Below are 16693 nucleotides of genomic sequence, written 5' to 3' on the forward strand. Positions count from 1 at the left end.
GTGATGGTTCAGGCGGATGCCTGGCTGGATCATAACGACTGGTAAATGATATCTTCTGCAGGTCTAATGATACGGAAATGTTGCTCCTGAGGACATACCAGTGTTGGAAATGCTCCTCTTAGTGGTATCGTTCAAGAGGAAAACACAGTTAGAACAGTACCCAGGAATGTGTATAGCCTTGGACACAGGGATGATGTGATTGTCTGTCGGTGCTGCCACGGTAAGGACAGTACCATTGTAAGTAGAGTTACATCTGGTAGGTAGATTTTAGTCACTCGTGACCAACCATTGGGACAACCATCATGAATAAGGACAGTGAACAGTGAAAACTGTTTAAACGCCAACAAAACACTTCGGTGTATAATCCAACTGTTAAACTGAGGGATTTGGAGTTAGGTCCCCTTTTATGCAAATGTATTTGTTGACAGAATTTATGGTGTGAGATAGGCGAGGCTGAACGTGGGCTCTGGCTCGTAGTCCCAGCGTCTTTGTGTCTGACTGTTTAGTTTGGTGTGCGAGTCAGTCTATCTTGGCAGGAAGGTCTAAGTGTACATTGCCTTCTTATGGCTTAGCGCCCACCCATTTCCAAGACTACATGTGTGCATGTTTCTCTATCGCTAAGACAACAGATCGCACCACCATGGATAACAAGAAGTCACGTCTGAGTCACATAGAGAAACACGGACACACACACCATGCGTCGCCATGTGGCAGATGATGTATGCTGAGTGTTGGGGCACAAGTGTGCACGTGAACCTGACCCAACTCTATGATATACATGTCTCACACCCAAGTCTATTGTTTCTCCTCTTTTACCATAAATGAATCTCTGTCTGTCTGTCTGTCTGTCTGTCTGTCTGTCTGTCTGTCTCTCTCTTTCTCTTCTCTCTCTCTCTCTCTCTCTCTCTCTCTCTCTCTCTCTCTCTCTCTCTCTCTCTCTCTCTCTCTCTCTCTCTCAGTACCCTAATATTTCACTGGTATTCTGCTTCAACGTGGGAACAAAATAGTTTTGTTTCCTGCTCTCACGAAAGACAAAACCTTAAATTGCTGGAAGCCTGGCTGGAGTTTGGAGGATGGTGGAGGGGACGATGAATGCTGAAATTTCCCTGTGAGCGATGCTTTGTGTTGGGCAGCGTCAGGTGTGAAGCACAGCCGCAGTTATGGTTTATAAATGGATTTTGTTGTGGATGTCAACCGCACGAGACCCGTATATTTCTGCGCATTTCCCTTTTGAGGCGGGAATACCGCAGTGTTGTTCCTGGCGGATGACGTAAACCCTGAGTATTTTCTGCTGAAGGTTTGCTGGGCAGTTTATTCTGGCCTTGTAATGCTAGTGTATTTCTTCCTGGTTTTTACCCTAACATGATAATTAAAAAATTCCTCGGGGTAAAAAAAAAAGATTCATTTTACTCATCTAGGTTAAGTAGGAACAATTAATTTCCATTACCACGTCTGGTTCACATGTTTCATAAATTTTTAATCCAGGGAAAAGAGGAACGATTTTGGTAACTGGTGATTGCGGCACTGCAGGTACAGTAACGCTTGGTGCACTGCAGGTACAGTAACGCTTGGTGCACTGCAGGTACTGTGACGCTTGTCACTTGTCCTGTGGGTCTGCTGCAGTTGGTGTGTGTGTGTGTGTGTGTGTGTGTGTGTGTGTGTGTGTGAAAACTAATCTATGCATGTGGGGAGGATGCTTTACGTTTTAGAGGCTCCCATCTCTTACCCTCACATCTCTGTCATCCAGACATTCAAGTTTTTCAGTACTATTCACATCCACATCTGACCTCAGCTTGCTCCTCCAGTCCACGGCTCCGTTGATGAAAAAATGTTCCCTGATATCCACTCGACGCTTCCCTTGCCTAGTCCCTTGTGGCCTCTCGCTGGGGAATTTCATCTGACTTCTGAGAGCTATTCTACAATGATATTTTCGAGCCTCCGAGGAAGTTACGTAAGCCTTACCCTTCATAGAAACTGTGGGTGTTTATTGCGTCTCTCCTCATCCCGCTCTCTGGCGGTGTGGCTACATTATGGGCTTCCTCGCTATGTCACTCATCTCTTCTGTTCTTGTGTAGGTGAGCAACCCATTCCACTCTTATACTGTATCATTTTTTTCTCATAGTTATCCATTCTATACATTTTCATGTCTTTCTGCCCACACTTCCGTTTGTCTGTCTGTCTGTGTCCTTCTTTCACTCCAAGTGTAATGTGAAGGTAGGTCGGCTTTGATCCCAGCTTAGTGAAGGTAAGGGTATTGTGAAGATGAAACCATTGTGAAGAAGAGAATAGTTAGCACAACATTATCCAAGCGAGTAGGTTCAAGGCCTTCCTAGGGCTGGCATTGAAAATATCTCAACGAACATAAGAGTATTATGAAGATAGGATGCAGCGAAGAGGAAGATGTGGTGCAGATAAAAATGAAATGAAGATAAAGGCGTAGTGAAGATGAAGGTGTATTTAAGGAAGTGGTGTAGTGAACATAAGATTGTGATGAAAACGAGCTTATAGTGACCGGAAGGTTGTAGCGAGGATGAAGGTGCAATGAAGATGAGGATAGGGTGAAGATAATGATGTAATGAAGATGAGAGTGTAGTGAAGATGTAGTGGAGATGTGGTTGTGGTAAAGATGCAGTGTAGTGGGCATAAGGGTGTAGTAGAAAGTGCCTTTTCCACCTGACCTTCAGGATTATCCAAGCTAAGGTTTAAGGCCAGCCCAAGAAGGTAGAGATGGCAAGACCTCATCATTCCCTCCCCTGCCTTATCCCTGTCCTCACAACGTCTTCCACTTGATCATTTCCTAAGGCCCAAAAACCCAGTGACCAAACGACGTTGAGTCAGTCAAATCGTAGCGAGGGAGGCGATCATTCGCTCCCGCTGAGGTTGTGTCTATCACTCCAGTGAAATTTCCTGTTCAAATATTTTGTCCACGCACGCCTCAGATCGTATGTCCATGACTTCATGTAGCATATTTTTTCCCGTTGGCTCACACGCGTCCCGGGAATATATATGCGCGACCCACCCTAGGGACCAGGAGGCTAAACCAGCCAAGCTACGCCATACGCACCCACAACCGTAATGTCAGGAATCGTTGGCTGAAGTTTATATCACCTGTGGTGTGGAGGTTGAAAATGTACCGAATTCCACCAGGTTTGTGATCAGGTGGGATGGTCTACACACATACACACACACACACACACACACACACACACACACACACACACACACACACACACACACATACCTTAAGTTTGTACAAGGTGAAGAGATGGGCAACACGAGTGTAAAATTCTCTTCACGACACACACACACACACACACACACACACACACACACACACACACACACTTTAAGTTTGTACAACACACACACACACACACACACACACACACACACACACACACACACACACACACACACACACACACGTGTATAGCGTACAGGAGTCGTCTTGATGTGGTACATGGACCACACACGTCCCAGGGGGGCGACATCTCCCAACTCTCTTGTCTACTAGCGGCTGAGAGAAGTCCTCCCTTTGTATTCCTTATAGGAAGGTATTGGCACCTTGGGGGACTGGCTTGGCTGATGGTAGCAGTGACTCGCCTCTGGGATACTGACTGGGCTGATGGTGGCAGCCTCGACGCTAGGAGACTGGCTAGGCTGGTGGTAGCACGGCTGGCTCTCACCCCTATCTGGCTGGGGGACCGGCCGGGCAAGTTGTGGAAGACCCTCTTTCCCCTGAGGCACTGGCCTGGCTGGTGGTGGCAGGGCTACGCCCATGAGGGAAGAACGGCTAGGCGGTAGGGCTCCTAAGGATCAGTGGGGAACAATAGAGGCAAAGAACATCTTCAGTCCTCGACTGTAAATTTATGCTGACGATATCCTGCTGCAGCACTGGAGGCAAAATGGAAAGAAACTGTGGGAATGGAATCAAGAGAAGGAAGTTAGGGCGCGAGTGGCAAGAAGAAAATAGTAAGATGGAGTTGGAAGAGTGGGAGTGAGGGGTGTAGAAGGAGGAGGTAACGAGCAGGGGCAGGAAGAGAGAAGAGAGAGTTCTGGCAGGAAGAAGGATCGGCTATGGAGAAGTGTAGGTAGAAAGCAGGGGTGAGGTGTGTTTTGAGACAGAAATTGTGGATGGAAAGGAATGGAGGAAAGAGGTAACGAGAGGGAGAACTATCAGATAACGAGGGAGAGAGTAAGAGAAAATGAGGAGAGATATAAGGAAGTATGAGGTGACGGAAGGAGTAGGAAGAAACATGGTGGTAACAAGCAGGAGGAAAGGACTATAAGCAGGTGGTAGGAAGCAGGAGATAAGAGGATCCAGAGGGAAGAATGAGGATAGAAAGAAGAGATAAGAAGCAGAGGTGAAGATTTCAACAATAAAAAGAAATAAAACATTAGAAATGATAAACGATGCAGCAATGAAACATTAAAGTTTACCAACAAATTAAGGGAGGGATGCAGTTGTCATGGAAACAGAATTGCATCAGATCCAACCCACATCTTTTCTCCAGTCTTCGATCCGAGGCATTCACCTGGTAATGCATGCAGGTCATCAATAGTTACCTATCTAGGAATGCAAAAGAACGCTGGAACAATGAATACAATCATCCGTTGCGGCTTAACGCTGAAATTAGCAAAGCACTTACGTGTTTCTCATAATCACTTAAACCTGTTGTTATATCACCTGCGTACATATATGATATATTCATGTACTTAATTAATTTACTAATACACACTACCGTTACTCTACATTATCATAAACACATTGCTGTAGAGGAAAGATCTAGGGATTGTTGATGTTGAATTTAATCTTATATATATATATATATATATATATATATATATATATATATATATATATATATATATATATATATGTATATATGTATGTATTCCTATGAGTCCACTGGGAAAATGATCCTTTACAATATATATATATATATATATATATATATATATATATATATATATATATATATATATATATATATATATATATATACATATATATATATATATATATATATATATATATATATATATATATATATATATATATATATATACTGTGTGTTTGTGTGTGTGTGTGTGTGTGTGTGTGTGTGTGTGTGCTCGCGCGCGCGCTCACGTGTGTGTTGATGATACTATTACATACATAGTTGTTAAGTGTAAATATTTACGTAAATATCTATACTTGAAATTATTGAGATATTTCTAAAAATATTCGATACCCAGTGATCCTTGAGCTTAGAGCTCCAGTATTTGTCAATTTATCAAATTATTGGCGAATCCATTATATCACCATAATTACGATCACTTAATATGCCTAAAATCTACGGCAAGCAGAACGAATGATATAGATTTTCGAGTCAGTGATTTTAGGTGGGTGCGACAAAAAGCCATAGAAAAAACATTTACTGTAGTTACCCCTATTAGTATTCTTCAGACAGAAAATGGGGCTTTGATTTAGTACGTGCTGCTCCGGATGTATTTTGCTGCGCGCGTTTTCGAAAGCGATAATGGACGCTTTCCTTCTGCCACCGTGACAAGTGAGACGGTAATCAGTGCCTGCTAGGCTCAGGGTCTCAGGCTCAAACGCTGATACATTTGCATAATACTCTCGAGTAATGCAGTGACAAGATATACATACGCACATGCTGCACCTGTATGATTGTCGCATGGGACAAACAGGGAGTAAACTGATATACGTTGTAGATTATATATTTACTGGATAAACAATGATAATATCCTCTCATCGCGCTAGAATGTGGTGTGATTTTTTTTATACATCCACGTAAAAAACACACAGTTACATTCGGGTTGTACGATATCATAACACACTCACATGATAGTTTGGATTATGCACTAACATATATCGCTCTCTCACGACACTTTCACGTGACACGCACGCATGAAACACACGCAGAACGAACAGGACACATAAATGAGAGTGACATAAAACACTGAGAAGGAAGACTTGTGTTGTTAAAGTATCTCTGTACTTCACCTTCGCGACCTGATCATAACAAGACAATTTGTTGTTACAACTTTCTTCATCCCGAAGCTAAACAGTTCACTTTCTCTGAAACGTAACAGAATTTAAACACGAAAATATTTTGGTTGTTGATCTTGGTTCTGACAAGTCTCCGGCGTCGCCTACCAGCATGATAAGTATTTCAGATAATAGGAGAAATATTTACCCACACTGTTAAACCGGACGTAAAAAATGCCGAGCTGACAACTCGTCTCCACACATAGCAATGCTCGATACATAAGGCAAGTCTCATACATAACTGGAGATTAATAGATACGATCCATTATTAAACTCATTTCAGGAGAAAAAATTCCTTACACTGTGAACATTAATTTAGTTGACAAGTTTCACGAAATCCATAAACGAATGAATTATAATGTAGCTTGAGCATGTTGAATGTACACACACACACACACACACACACACACACACACACACACACACACGGAGGAGGTCTCAACCATCAAATTAATTAACTTGGCTGGTGAGCACAAATTATTAATTAGGGTCCGCGTTCCTTGGGCGGGAAGCGCTGGTCGTATTTTGGCGTCTCTTCATCAGAGGCGGGCCCAAGGAGGCGAGATAACGGCTGATGTGGTGGAGTGTGGTAAACACGTAGGGTGATTAGAGATATCATGAGAGACATTTGACAAGAGATATCAAGATACCATATAACATTATGGTCATAAAACGGAATTACTGACACAATTATGAGGATAATTTATGATTAGAGGCGCCAACTTAAAGGTCTATGGTAAGAGATAACAAGTGGTAGAGGTATGATAGCTACTCCCAAGTATTATAACGAACGTCAAGAGATTATGATCTGATAAAGAGATGTGAAATGATAAGGACAAGAAGAAAAAACTAATTACACACACACACACACACACACAGACACACACACACACACACACACACACACACACACTAATGAGCGAGTGGCCTATTGGCAGGATTTTTATATCGCTTTAGTGAACTACTGATCTGTGTAGTGCAAGAAAATGACTTCTGAGATTTGATCAACGCTTTGTCAATACTGAAGACGACAACAGAGAAATGGTTTTCAACACAAGAACTAAACTTGTAGTTCAGGGCTGAAGTTAAAAAAGATGATGATAAAGAAGAGAAGCCAGCACATCAGAGACCAGTGGCACAGCTCAGGGAAATCCTAGTGTTATGAGAACGGGTAAAAACATCAGGATAGAGACAATGGACACGTCCCGCTGCATACTGTAAAAGATAGAGGGATATGTTGTGCTCTTTCCCTGTCTGACTCGTGTCTCTACCTCGCCAGAGATAGATAGATAGATAGAGAGATAGATAGATAGATGGATAGAGAGAGAGAGAGAGAGAGAGAGAGAGAGAGAGAGAGAGAGAGAGAGAGAGAGAGAGAGAGAGAGAGAAGGGGAGGAAGTCCACAGATATTTCTTATACAGAAGTGAGAGGGGACGGGACGTGCAGAGGCAAGTAAAATTGGATCTGATGACAGCAGGAAGGGAAGACAATACGCTCATACAAACTTTGATTTACACAAACCTACATAAACGCACACACACACACACACACACACACACACACACACACACACACACACACATCACACACACACACACACACACACACACACACACACACACACACACACACACACACACATCACATACACACACACACACGCACACACACACACACACACACACACACACACACACACACACATCACACACACACACACACATCACACACACACACACACACACACACACACACACACACACACACACACACACACACACACACACACACACACACATACATACATTGACAACAATTTCATTCTTCTACGACTCTAAGATTTTCCTTCGGTTTAGTTTCATAACGTTGTTTCTGGTCTTTGAATCTTGTAATTTTCGTCTCTAATGATATTTTCGAATTCCAGTAATTATAAAATGTATGAAGAATTATGTTAGATTCGTTTAACGTGATCATTGATTTCGAAACTTGTGTTGATATTCGACTATCAGTTTATCATCAGAAGATTCAAACAGTTTATACGTAATCATTGTTCTCGAGAATTTTCCTGAATCCAAAGGATTCTGTGACATATGTATAAGATAAAGTGATTTCTTTTTATTCATTCTAGACAGAACAGTTTTTGCGGTACTAACTAGTGCTGCTTACAAGGGACAACAGTTAGTGAGGCAATAGACAGTTCTGACAGAACGAGTTGAGCGCTTGTAAATGGTGGTCTTCAAGTGTCTCTTTAATCTTCAGTCTTTTGCAATCTATAATTTCACATATGACAGTCGTAAGGGGTCACATATTGAGGGAATAAGACAGATGAATAGAACAGCAATAGAAATTACAATATTTGTCTTCTATTTCTCTGAATCTTCCTTCAAAACGTAGTCAAAAGTAATTGCAGATACATCCGGCTACTTTAAACATGAGCATGTTGTCTTTCCCTTCTTGTTCCATTTCATAACCTGTTCACATGTGGTTATCAGGGTAAGTCTAAATCCAGATCGCTATCCATTCTTTCGGACACTAATAAATCAATTCTCTTTGAAATCAGGAACGACTTGATCCTGGGTAATTCTTTTCTTCGTTCCATTTAATGATGGTTTGTTAGACACGTCAGGCTACTTCGTATCCAAGAAAAGCCACACGATAGGCTGAGCAGCTCACTAGTGAACAGAGAACTTGGCCCTCTTGCACGAGTTGCTGCAGGTTCTCACACACGATTCCTTAATGACAGAAAGCACTATTGATTGTCACACCTTCAAAGGCCTGTGATTAGGATGATACACTTGAGGCGTGAGGGAGAGGTTTGGCAGAGTGAAGATGTGTGAGAGGCAGGAGGAAAGAAGTGAGAGCCCGAGGGAAAAATAAGTCGGAGGGATAGCACTGTGTGCGGGAAGGAGACGAGGCAAAGGAGCCAACGAAGGTGAGAGGTCTTAAGTCTGGAAGGACGCATCGGGGGCATCTCAAGGGCTGACTGTGTGTGTGTGTGTGTGTGTGTGTGTGTGTGTGTGTGTGTGTGTGTGTGTGTGTGTGTGTGTGTGAGTGAGAGAGAGAGAGAGAGAGAGAGAGAGAGAGAGAGAGAGAGAGAGAGAGAGAGAGAGAGAGAGAGAGAGAGAGAGAGAGAGAGAGATGGGGGAGGGGGAGCAGAGTGTCCTATGATGTATCACGTTTATATCTGGAGAGCACTTCAAATTTCAAGTCCCCTTGTGTGCCGGGTGACGGGCGGGAGCCACTGGGGAAGGGGTGGGTGAGGACGGGGACGAGTGCCTGGTGATGACACATCTGGACGCACCACCTCACATATCTAAAGGAGTACATGATTCCCCTACTTCTGCCTGTAGTGCAACTGCTAAGCTGCAGGAGTCCCATAGCAGGGGTCTTAAGGACACACACACACACACACACACACACACACACACACACACACACACACACACACACACACTCACACACACACACATACATACAGAGATGAATTTGCCAGTCAAATGTTCATCTTTTAGTTTTTGGTAGGGAAAGAGTGGTACGACAAGAGAACCCAGAAATTTACCGACGATTTCGTAGACTTTTAGCGATATAGGAAGCTTCTTCTGAGCCCTGGCTTGGCAAAGCCATCAGATATATTCTGATATTCAGAAGAAAGTTGACTTCCTCGGTGTGAGGTATTCCTCCAGGGTCAACGAGTCTGATAACCTGACATTCTTGGTCATGTGTTGTAGGTGGACTGTCATACACCGTAGCTCTTACAGCATCGTTCCTTGGAGACTGGGATGGGATCGTTGTGGGTTTTTCCCTGCTGCAGGAGGTTTATCTCATGCTCATGAACGTATGAGAACACCCAGGGATGGTTACAGCGACACTGGGCAGCAGTGTGGATCTCTTGAGGAATTATAGGTCCCAGACTGACCCGGTTCTTCCCCAGCGCTGCAGGATTAAAGAAAGAAAAAAGAAATCCAAAATATTGTGCGAATCTGGATTAAAACTCAGCGGGATTCAAATGATGTGGGCAAAGCCGACGCGGGAGTGAGGACATTTAGATTTTTTTGAGCCACATCAGAGAGCAGACGCGGGCACTCGACCTCCTCATGTACACCACACCTTTAAAGGTAAAGGTTACAGATTGTGTAGAGGTGTAGCAGTAACTGTTTAGATAACTAGCATACTTGACTGTATGTTCGTATATCTGTATATACTTTATTTTTGTTTGAAGTGTAACATACGGGGTTTTCTCTTTATGATCATATGTTTAGGTTTCTGGAAATTGTCATATGATTTCCTCACAGTGATCATCATCTTGTCAGTGGACCGCTGAAGATATACATAATAGAAACATGAAAACTCAGGACATCGTAAAGTCTTAATGAATTTTGGTGGAGGAAGAAAATGATGAACCAACTGTCTTTTTTCTCTTTATATAATAATGAAATTCTAATGTGCTTCCTCAGGTGTTCCATTACTCTGTCTTCTTTCTGGCTGTGTCTTGAGACCATTACGAGAAAAAGCCTTAGAAAACTGTGCCCCTGTCTGTGTGTGAGGAAGTTGGCTGGTGTCCCTCCATTCAGAGCCGGGCTGGGGAGGAAATGAGAAGCAAACATGTCAGCAAACAAGGAGCTGTTGCTACTGTGTTGCTACACCAGTGACGCAAACAAGTTGACAAACAAGATGTTGAAGGGGGACACTCCACTCCCACTGTCGTTTGTTTATTTGCGACATCAAGAATATGGGTTATGGTCTCCAACACTGGGATGTACACAGGTCGTTGGTTGTACCCGGTACTGAGCTGCTCAGAGAGCTATTAGTGACCTCTAACACTGATTTGTACGGAGAATTATTGGCGGTCTCCAAAACTGGGTTGTAGATGGTGTCCACCACAGGGTTGTTGGCGGTCTTCGGCACTGGGTTGTTGACGGTCTCAAACACTGGTTTGTTGGCGGTTATCAGCACTGCCTTGTCGGTGGTCTCCAATACTGGATAGTGCGGTGACGTTTTGGTCTCCAGCAGTGGCTTGTGTGGAGATATGGAATTATTTGAAGGAAGCTTGGTGCACCGAAGCTTGGAACACCAAAGCCATCTTTGAGGAAGGAAAACAAGCATATTGGATGAAGGTAGAGAAGAGGATAAAGTAATGTTTTGTGACAATAGACGGCAAAAGAATCTGTCTGGTCACCCTGATCCAATGGCTGTCCTCCCCTCACTGTCTGGCATGACTATCAGAACTCTCCATTTCCTTACGCTTTTCCAACGCTCTGACCCGTGACTCACGACCCAACATACTAACCCACTACACACGAAAAGTACCTGGACACAGCATTAGTTGGAAGCCTAATATGTCATGGAACCTCGCCTTACCACAGCCATGGTACCTCCTCAGACAACTGTGTCACAATAATGGGATGTTTAGTGTCTGAGAATGTGTTTACGTTCCTATATCAGTGATCTGAATCTTATATGATCTTCCTGTCGAAGACGCAGTAAAGGATTACGATTTCTCGAACGATTACGAAAGATTCATGAAATTATTTCATCTTACATTTCTGGAGCATCTCAGACTTGCCTCTCAGCGGGACGCGCGTAGGTTTACCTGTTTTAGCGTCGGGTTCCCTGGGGCTTTATGTTCCAACAGAACGTCGTTCAAGTCAAGCAACGTTTGTAAGCAGGATCTGATTGTCGAGCAGCCCGGCCGGCGCACAGCAACCCTGGCTTTTGTCTCGCCAAGTGGCTTGTTGACACTATAAATGCTGTAGAGGCACAGCCACTCCGGTTATATGTGCCGCCTGTTGAAGCAAGCGGGCCAGCATATACAGCCTTTTTTATCAGACTGTTGCCGAGGGCTTATACCAGGGAGATGTTGGGGAGGAAAAAGGGAGAACCTCACCCTCGGCCTTGAATGAAGAGTTTCAGTCAATATTTTATATAAACCGACGTTGTTACCAAGTTGTGTAACGCCAGCGTCCGGTGTAATATATGTTCATGGAAGAATTACGAATCTAACTGTCGTAAATGTCAATAGATAAAGATATAAAAACTGTGGTGAAAAATACAAATGTTTTAGTAAGTCCTGTTACCAAGCCACGGTCACAAGTTTCAGGTGTGTTGTTATTATTGGTTGTGACATCTGGCAGTAGCATCAGACTTAAAATTATTCTTCACTGTATAAAGCCATACACCTCATCCAGACGTATCCTTACCATACGTTCAAAGTGAACAAGTTTATAGCATTGCCGGAGTATTTCGGCAATAGTTCAGTTTACGTACATACAGAACCGACGCTCTTCACTTCAGCCTCCACTTGGTGTCCGATCCTACAACACACCAGCAAAACCAGGCGTCCTCCCGCCCGCCCGCCCTGGACATCACATTAGTGGAAAGATTTTCACAATACAATGCTTCCTGGCCTAACCTGGCCGAGGGCGTCACTAGCCATTATCAAGGAGGAAGCTCGTCTGTCGCAGATGATCTGCAGTAGCCTCTATCTGCGGCAAAGGATGACATATGGTAACTGTTCCTTCTGACACCTGTATGTATGTGTTGAAGGATAGGATGGCTATCGACTGCTGGGTTATGGCTGAACCAGAACCCTTAATACATATGTCATGATACAGAATGAGATGCATTGTTAGGTGTCGGGTGAGGGACGTGTGGCCACACCTAAATCAGATGGTCGAGAGAGGATTAGCTCCTCTGTTGTAGACTTGGTGCCTACCTGACCTTAGTGAAGCCCATCCGTACGAGGAGGCCACACTCCCTCCAACACCACCAGCCTGGCTCAGGAAGCCACACTCCAACACCATCAGCCTGGCTCAGGAGGCCACAATCCCTCCAACACCACCAGCCTGGCTCAGGAGGCCACAATCCCTCCAACACCATCAGCCTGGCCCAGGAGGCCACAATCCCTCCAACACCACCATCAGCCTGGCCCAGGAGGCCACACTCCCTCCAACACCACCATCAGCCGGTCTCACGTCCCTCCACCACCAATATGCGCACCAAGGCCCCGCCCCGTCCCCCCCCCCTCCCCCCAACGTCCCGCAATATCAGGCGTATAACTAAAAACAAAATCCTTTTATATAAATGGTGTTATGTCCTGCTGCTTTTTGCACTCCGTGTCCTTTGTCGTTATCTAAACCTTTATGGCAAAAATATTTTCAATGGATCTCTCTGCCTTTGTCCTTTACTTCTGCGACAACAGGAAGATTATAGACGTAAAACAGCAAATGTAGTGGTGGTCCCAGGGAAAGAAAACAAGCAAAGTAAGGAACTCGCCCGGACAAAGAGTAGCCGAACACTGGAAGGTTTAAGGGTCGTGAGTTGTTTGTAGATCCCTTTAAGAGGGAACCAGACAATCACTGCTCCTAATAAAGGTCTCTTTGTTTCTTTTTTTTTCTTGTATACCAACTCAAGAACCCTACGGCAACCGAGGGGGGGGGGGGCAGCAAGAGCCGCCTCCATATGCAGGTTCAAAAGGTACATAGGACCCTCCGGTGGGTACGAGAGGAACGTGGAACCTTTCAGCACGTACATGATGAAGGCAGTACGTTCCAGTATCACGTTCCAGTGGAACGTGATACCTTCCGGTTAAGTACAGGAGGAACGTGGAACATTCTGCCGTGTACAAGAGGAACGCGGGACCTTCCGGCAGGTATAGGAAGAACGCTGAACCTTCCGATTGAATGTTTGTGGTTAATCAAGCAGTCTGAGGTAGTTTGGGGTGCTCTGTTGTGTGTGGTTTGTAGTTCCGTTATATTTCCTTTTGACACAGAAGACGACCAGGCACATAAGGCGTAGTTTGAGGTGGAACGCAAGAAAATAATCAATTTATTTGACTTTGATTAAAGAAACTACGTCTTTTAAAGCAAACGTTAATGACTGTTCACCCACGGAATTCGTAAGCAAAGTCTGACATCAGTATGTGGGGTTAGATATATGTACAAGATACCTCCTCCCCCGGCCTTGCAGTGTCTGACATCAACATGTGGGGGTATATGTATGTACAAGATTTCCCCCCCCCCCCCCCCCCCCGGTCGCTGTGTCTGACAATCTCCATGTTCTAATTTTTTCAGTGGTTTTCGAGATATCTGAAAACTTGCACGAAGATATATATGCTTCGAGGAACACCAGAATATCTTACATCATATACGATCAGGTTCCGCGCGTCCATGATTACGGCGGCGTACGATGTATTGGGACAAGACTGGCAGCAGGCACGTCCCGCCTGACCAGCCAGTAACTACACTGCCGGACGTGCGACGAATGTCATCACAGTTACAGCCATACACTTATCAATACCTTGTAATTTCTTAATATAAAGATGATAAAAAGGTAATAAAATTTTACGTAAAAGTCTACTGAGAGAGAGAGAGAGAGAGAGAGAGAGAGAGAGAGAGAGAGAGAGAGAGAGAGAGAGAGAGAGAGAGAGAGAGGAACCTTTGAGTGAGGAATGTTGATCGTACCCATGGCTGAGCAGAGGATGATTACCACCAACCCGGTGTTGTTCAGCCGCCCTGTTTTTCTCTGTGGCTCTCGCTGGCCGGCAAAGGAAGAGAACACATAAATGCTGGTAGTAACAGCGAGACTGAACAACTTACCAGGTGAGACGGAACTGAACTACGACATTCATAGTCAGTGATATGATAACGAATGAGACTGATTCATTTGCCTTTTGTTGTTTGAGTTATATACTTCACGAGGCAAGTCATCTGACCCACGAACTTTAGGGTCAAGAGAGTGCGAGCCTCCGGGCCAATTAAAGTCGATCTGGAAGCCCTGCATCTGAGCGTTGAGGGCTTTGGGTTATGGCATGCATGATGTGCATGACGACCCAAAAGACAGCGACTTATTAGCAGTCATATAGTGATGATGATACTCATGCACTCATTCATTTCACTCAAGGAGATGCTGTTTGAGAAGAACGCGACAACTGCATCTGCAATCCGCCTTACCTTTCCAGGTCCGCTTGCGGTAGTAGCCGCTGAAGGCCAAGTTGGTGGCGCAGTCCGGAGCACAGCTACCGTAGCTTCTAGGGGGCCCGTAGTAATGACTGTGACTCAGGCTGTGGAAGTAGGAAGGCGGAGGTGCCCTCCTGCCGTAGGGCGGTCGCCTGACGGAGGGGAAGTAACCGGTCTCGGTGCCGTGGATCCACCACATCCTGCAGGAGGGTCTGCCAGGGGCGCCGCCTTACACTACGTTCTCTTTAGAGAGTCCTGTTATGATCCGAGCTGGATCTCAGGAATCAGTGTGACTTTAAAAGTGTCCAAGTGGTCTCCCAGAGGTACTTCTGGCCGTAGTCACAACTAGTCTGTCTGTCTTCTAGTCTCTTAGAGAAGTGTCAGTCCAAAGACACGAGCACAAGTGTGACTCAAAATCCATAAAAAAAAATGTTCAGACAACCGTGTTCGGCTCGACCATCCAGATATAATCACTCAGACGACAGATCCCAAGATTTTCTGCGAGTGTTGACGGAGGAGCAAGAGGCGAGTAGCGGTATGGACCGTGAGCGTGACAAGACCTTCCCTAACCGAGGCCTGAGCCGGTACTGAGCGGCTGGAGGCTGGCTGCCTCGCTGCTGCAACACCAACCTTCTCGCCAATTCAACATGCGCCTCTTCTTACCAGGTGTCGCTACTTATCATGTCCTGTATGTGTAATGTTATGCCCACCACATTCCCCCGGTACATTGTGTGCTGCTAGCAATCCTCCCGTCCCTCGTGGACTTTCCCAAGGAGAGCATCCATATCATCCTCCACGTCCAGTGGCATTTCTGTTTTGCCGTGGTCTAAAGCTCTTAGCGTTATCTATCATCTTGGCCAATAAAAAAGGCAAAGATTTCAGGTACGTTTATCTTTTCGAAAATTGAGAATATTTGCTTCTACTTGGGAGGATAGACGGTGAAATCGAGACATTTCAAATGTATATGGGATTATTATCATACGCACGATTTTAGGTAATAGTCAATATTCTAATAATGACAACGTGTGTGTGTGTGTGTGTGTGTGTGTGTGTGTGTGTGTGTGTGTGTGTGTGTGTGGAAACAGTTATCCTGGGTCGTAATGGTTAGGTTAAAGGTCTGTGGTATTATGGGGGTCGTGATGACGGCCTCAACGACGAAGATCAGGTCGTAGTTAGGGTGTAGTGATGATGGCCTCCAGTAAACATGAGAGTGTGGTTTAGAAAAGTGGGATGAAAATAAGACGAGTGTAATGAAGATAATGGTCTTGTAAAGACGAGGGAGTGGTGAAGGATGCAAGCCTTGAACCTAGCTTAGTAAAGGATGTAGTGAAGATGAGGATGTAATGAAGGAAAGTATAGTAAACTAGGATGAGTGCCGGCCTTGAACAAGCTTTGTGGAGATAAGGGAATGTGAAGGCGTTAGTTAAGTGAAGACAGGATTAAGTGAAGATAAGAATGCGATGGATGTAATGGGTTAGCGAGGACTGAGGGGTAGTGATGACGATGGAGTAGTGAAGATAAGAGCATGGTGAAGATAAGGATGTAGCGAAGATGAGAGTGTGGTAAAAACAGTCTTATTGATCCAACCCTCAAAAAAGCCGCCAGAAAGAAACGCGTAAAATGCGTATTTCGTTTGTGTTCGTTCTTACTGTGTGTACGTATGATGTGTTTCTGGAGTGTGTAC

General features: G+C 44.5%; 2 protein-coding genes across 2 annotated transcripts in view; one reads left to right on the forward strand and one right to left on the reverse strand.

The window, feature by feature from the left end:
• Positions 1–15591, reverse strand: part of LOC139763414 (double-stranded RNA-specific editase 1-like) — an 84685-nt gene extending 69094 nt beyond the window's left edge. Inside the window, exon 1 of the mRNA XM_071689437.1 lies at positions 15004–15591. Within this exon, the coding sequence (XP_071545538.1) occupies positions 15004–15208 (205 nt within the window). The 5' untranslated portion in view covers positions 15209–15591. The remainder of the gene's footprint in view (positions 1–15003) is intronic.
• The window catches only part of LOC139763415 (uncharacterized), a 118524-nt gene that overhangs the window by 41510 nt on the left and 60321 nt on the right, over positions 1–16693 (forward strand). The gene's annotated exons all lie outside the window — the stretch shown is intronic.

This window comes from Panulirus ornatus, chromosome 47 (genome assembly GCF_036320965.1).
Source record: "Panulirus ornatus isolate Po-2019 chromosome 47, ASM3632096v1, whole genome shotgun sequence".
NCBI classification, from domain to species: domain Eukaryota; kingdom Metazoa; phylum Arthropoda; class Malacostraca; order Decapoda; family Palinuridae; genus Panulirus; species Panulirus ornatus.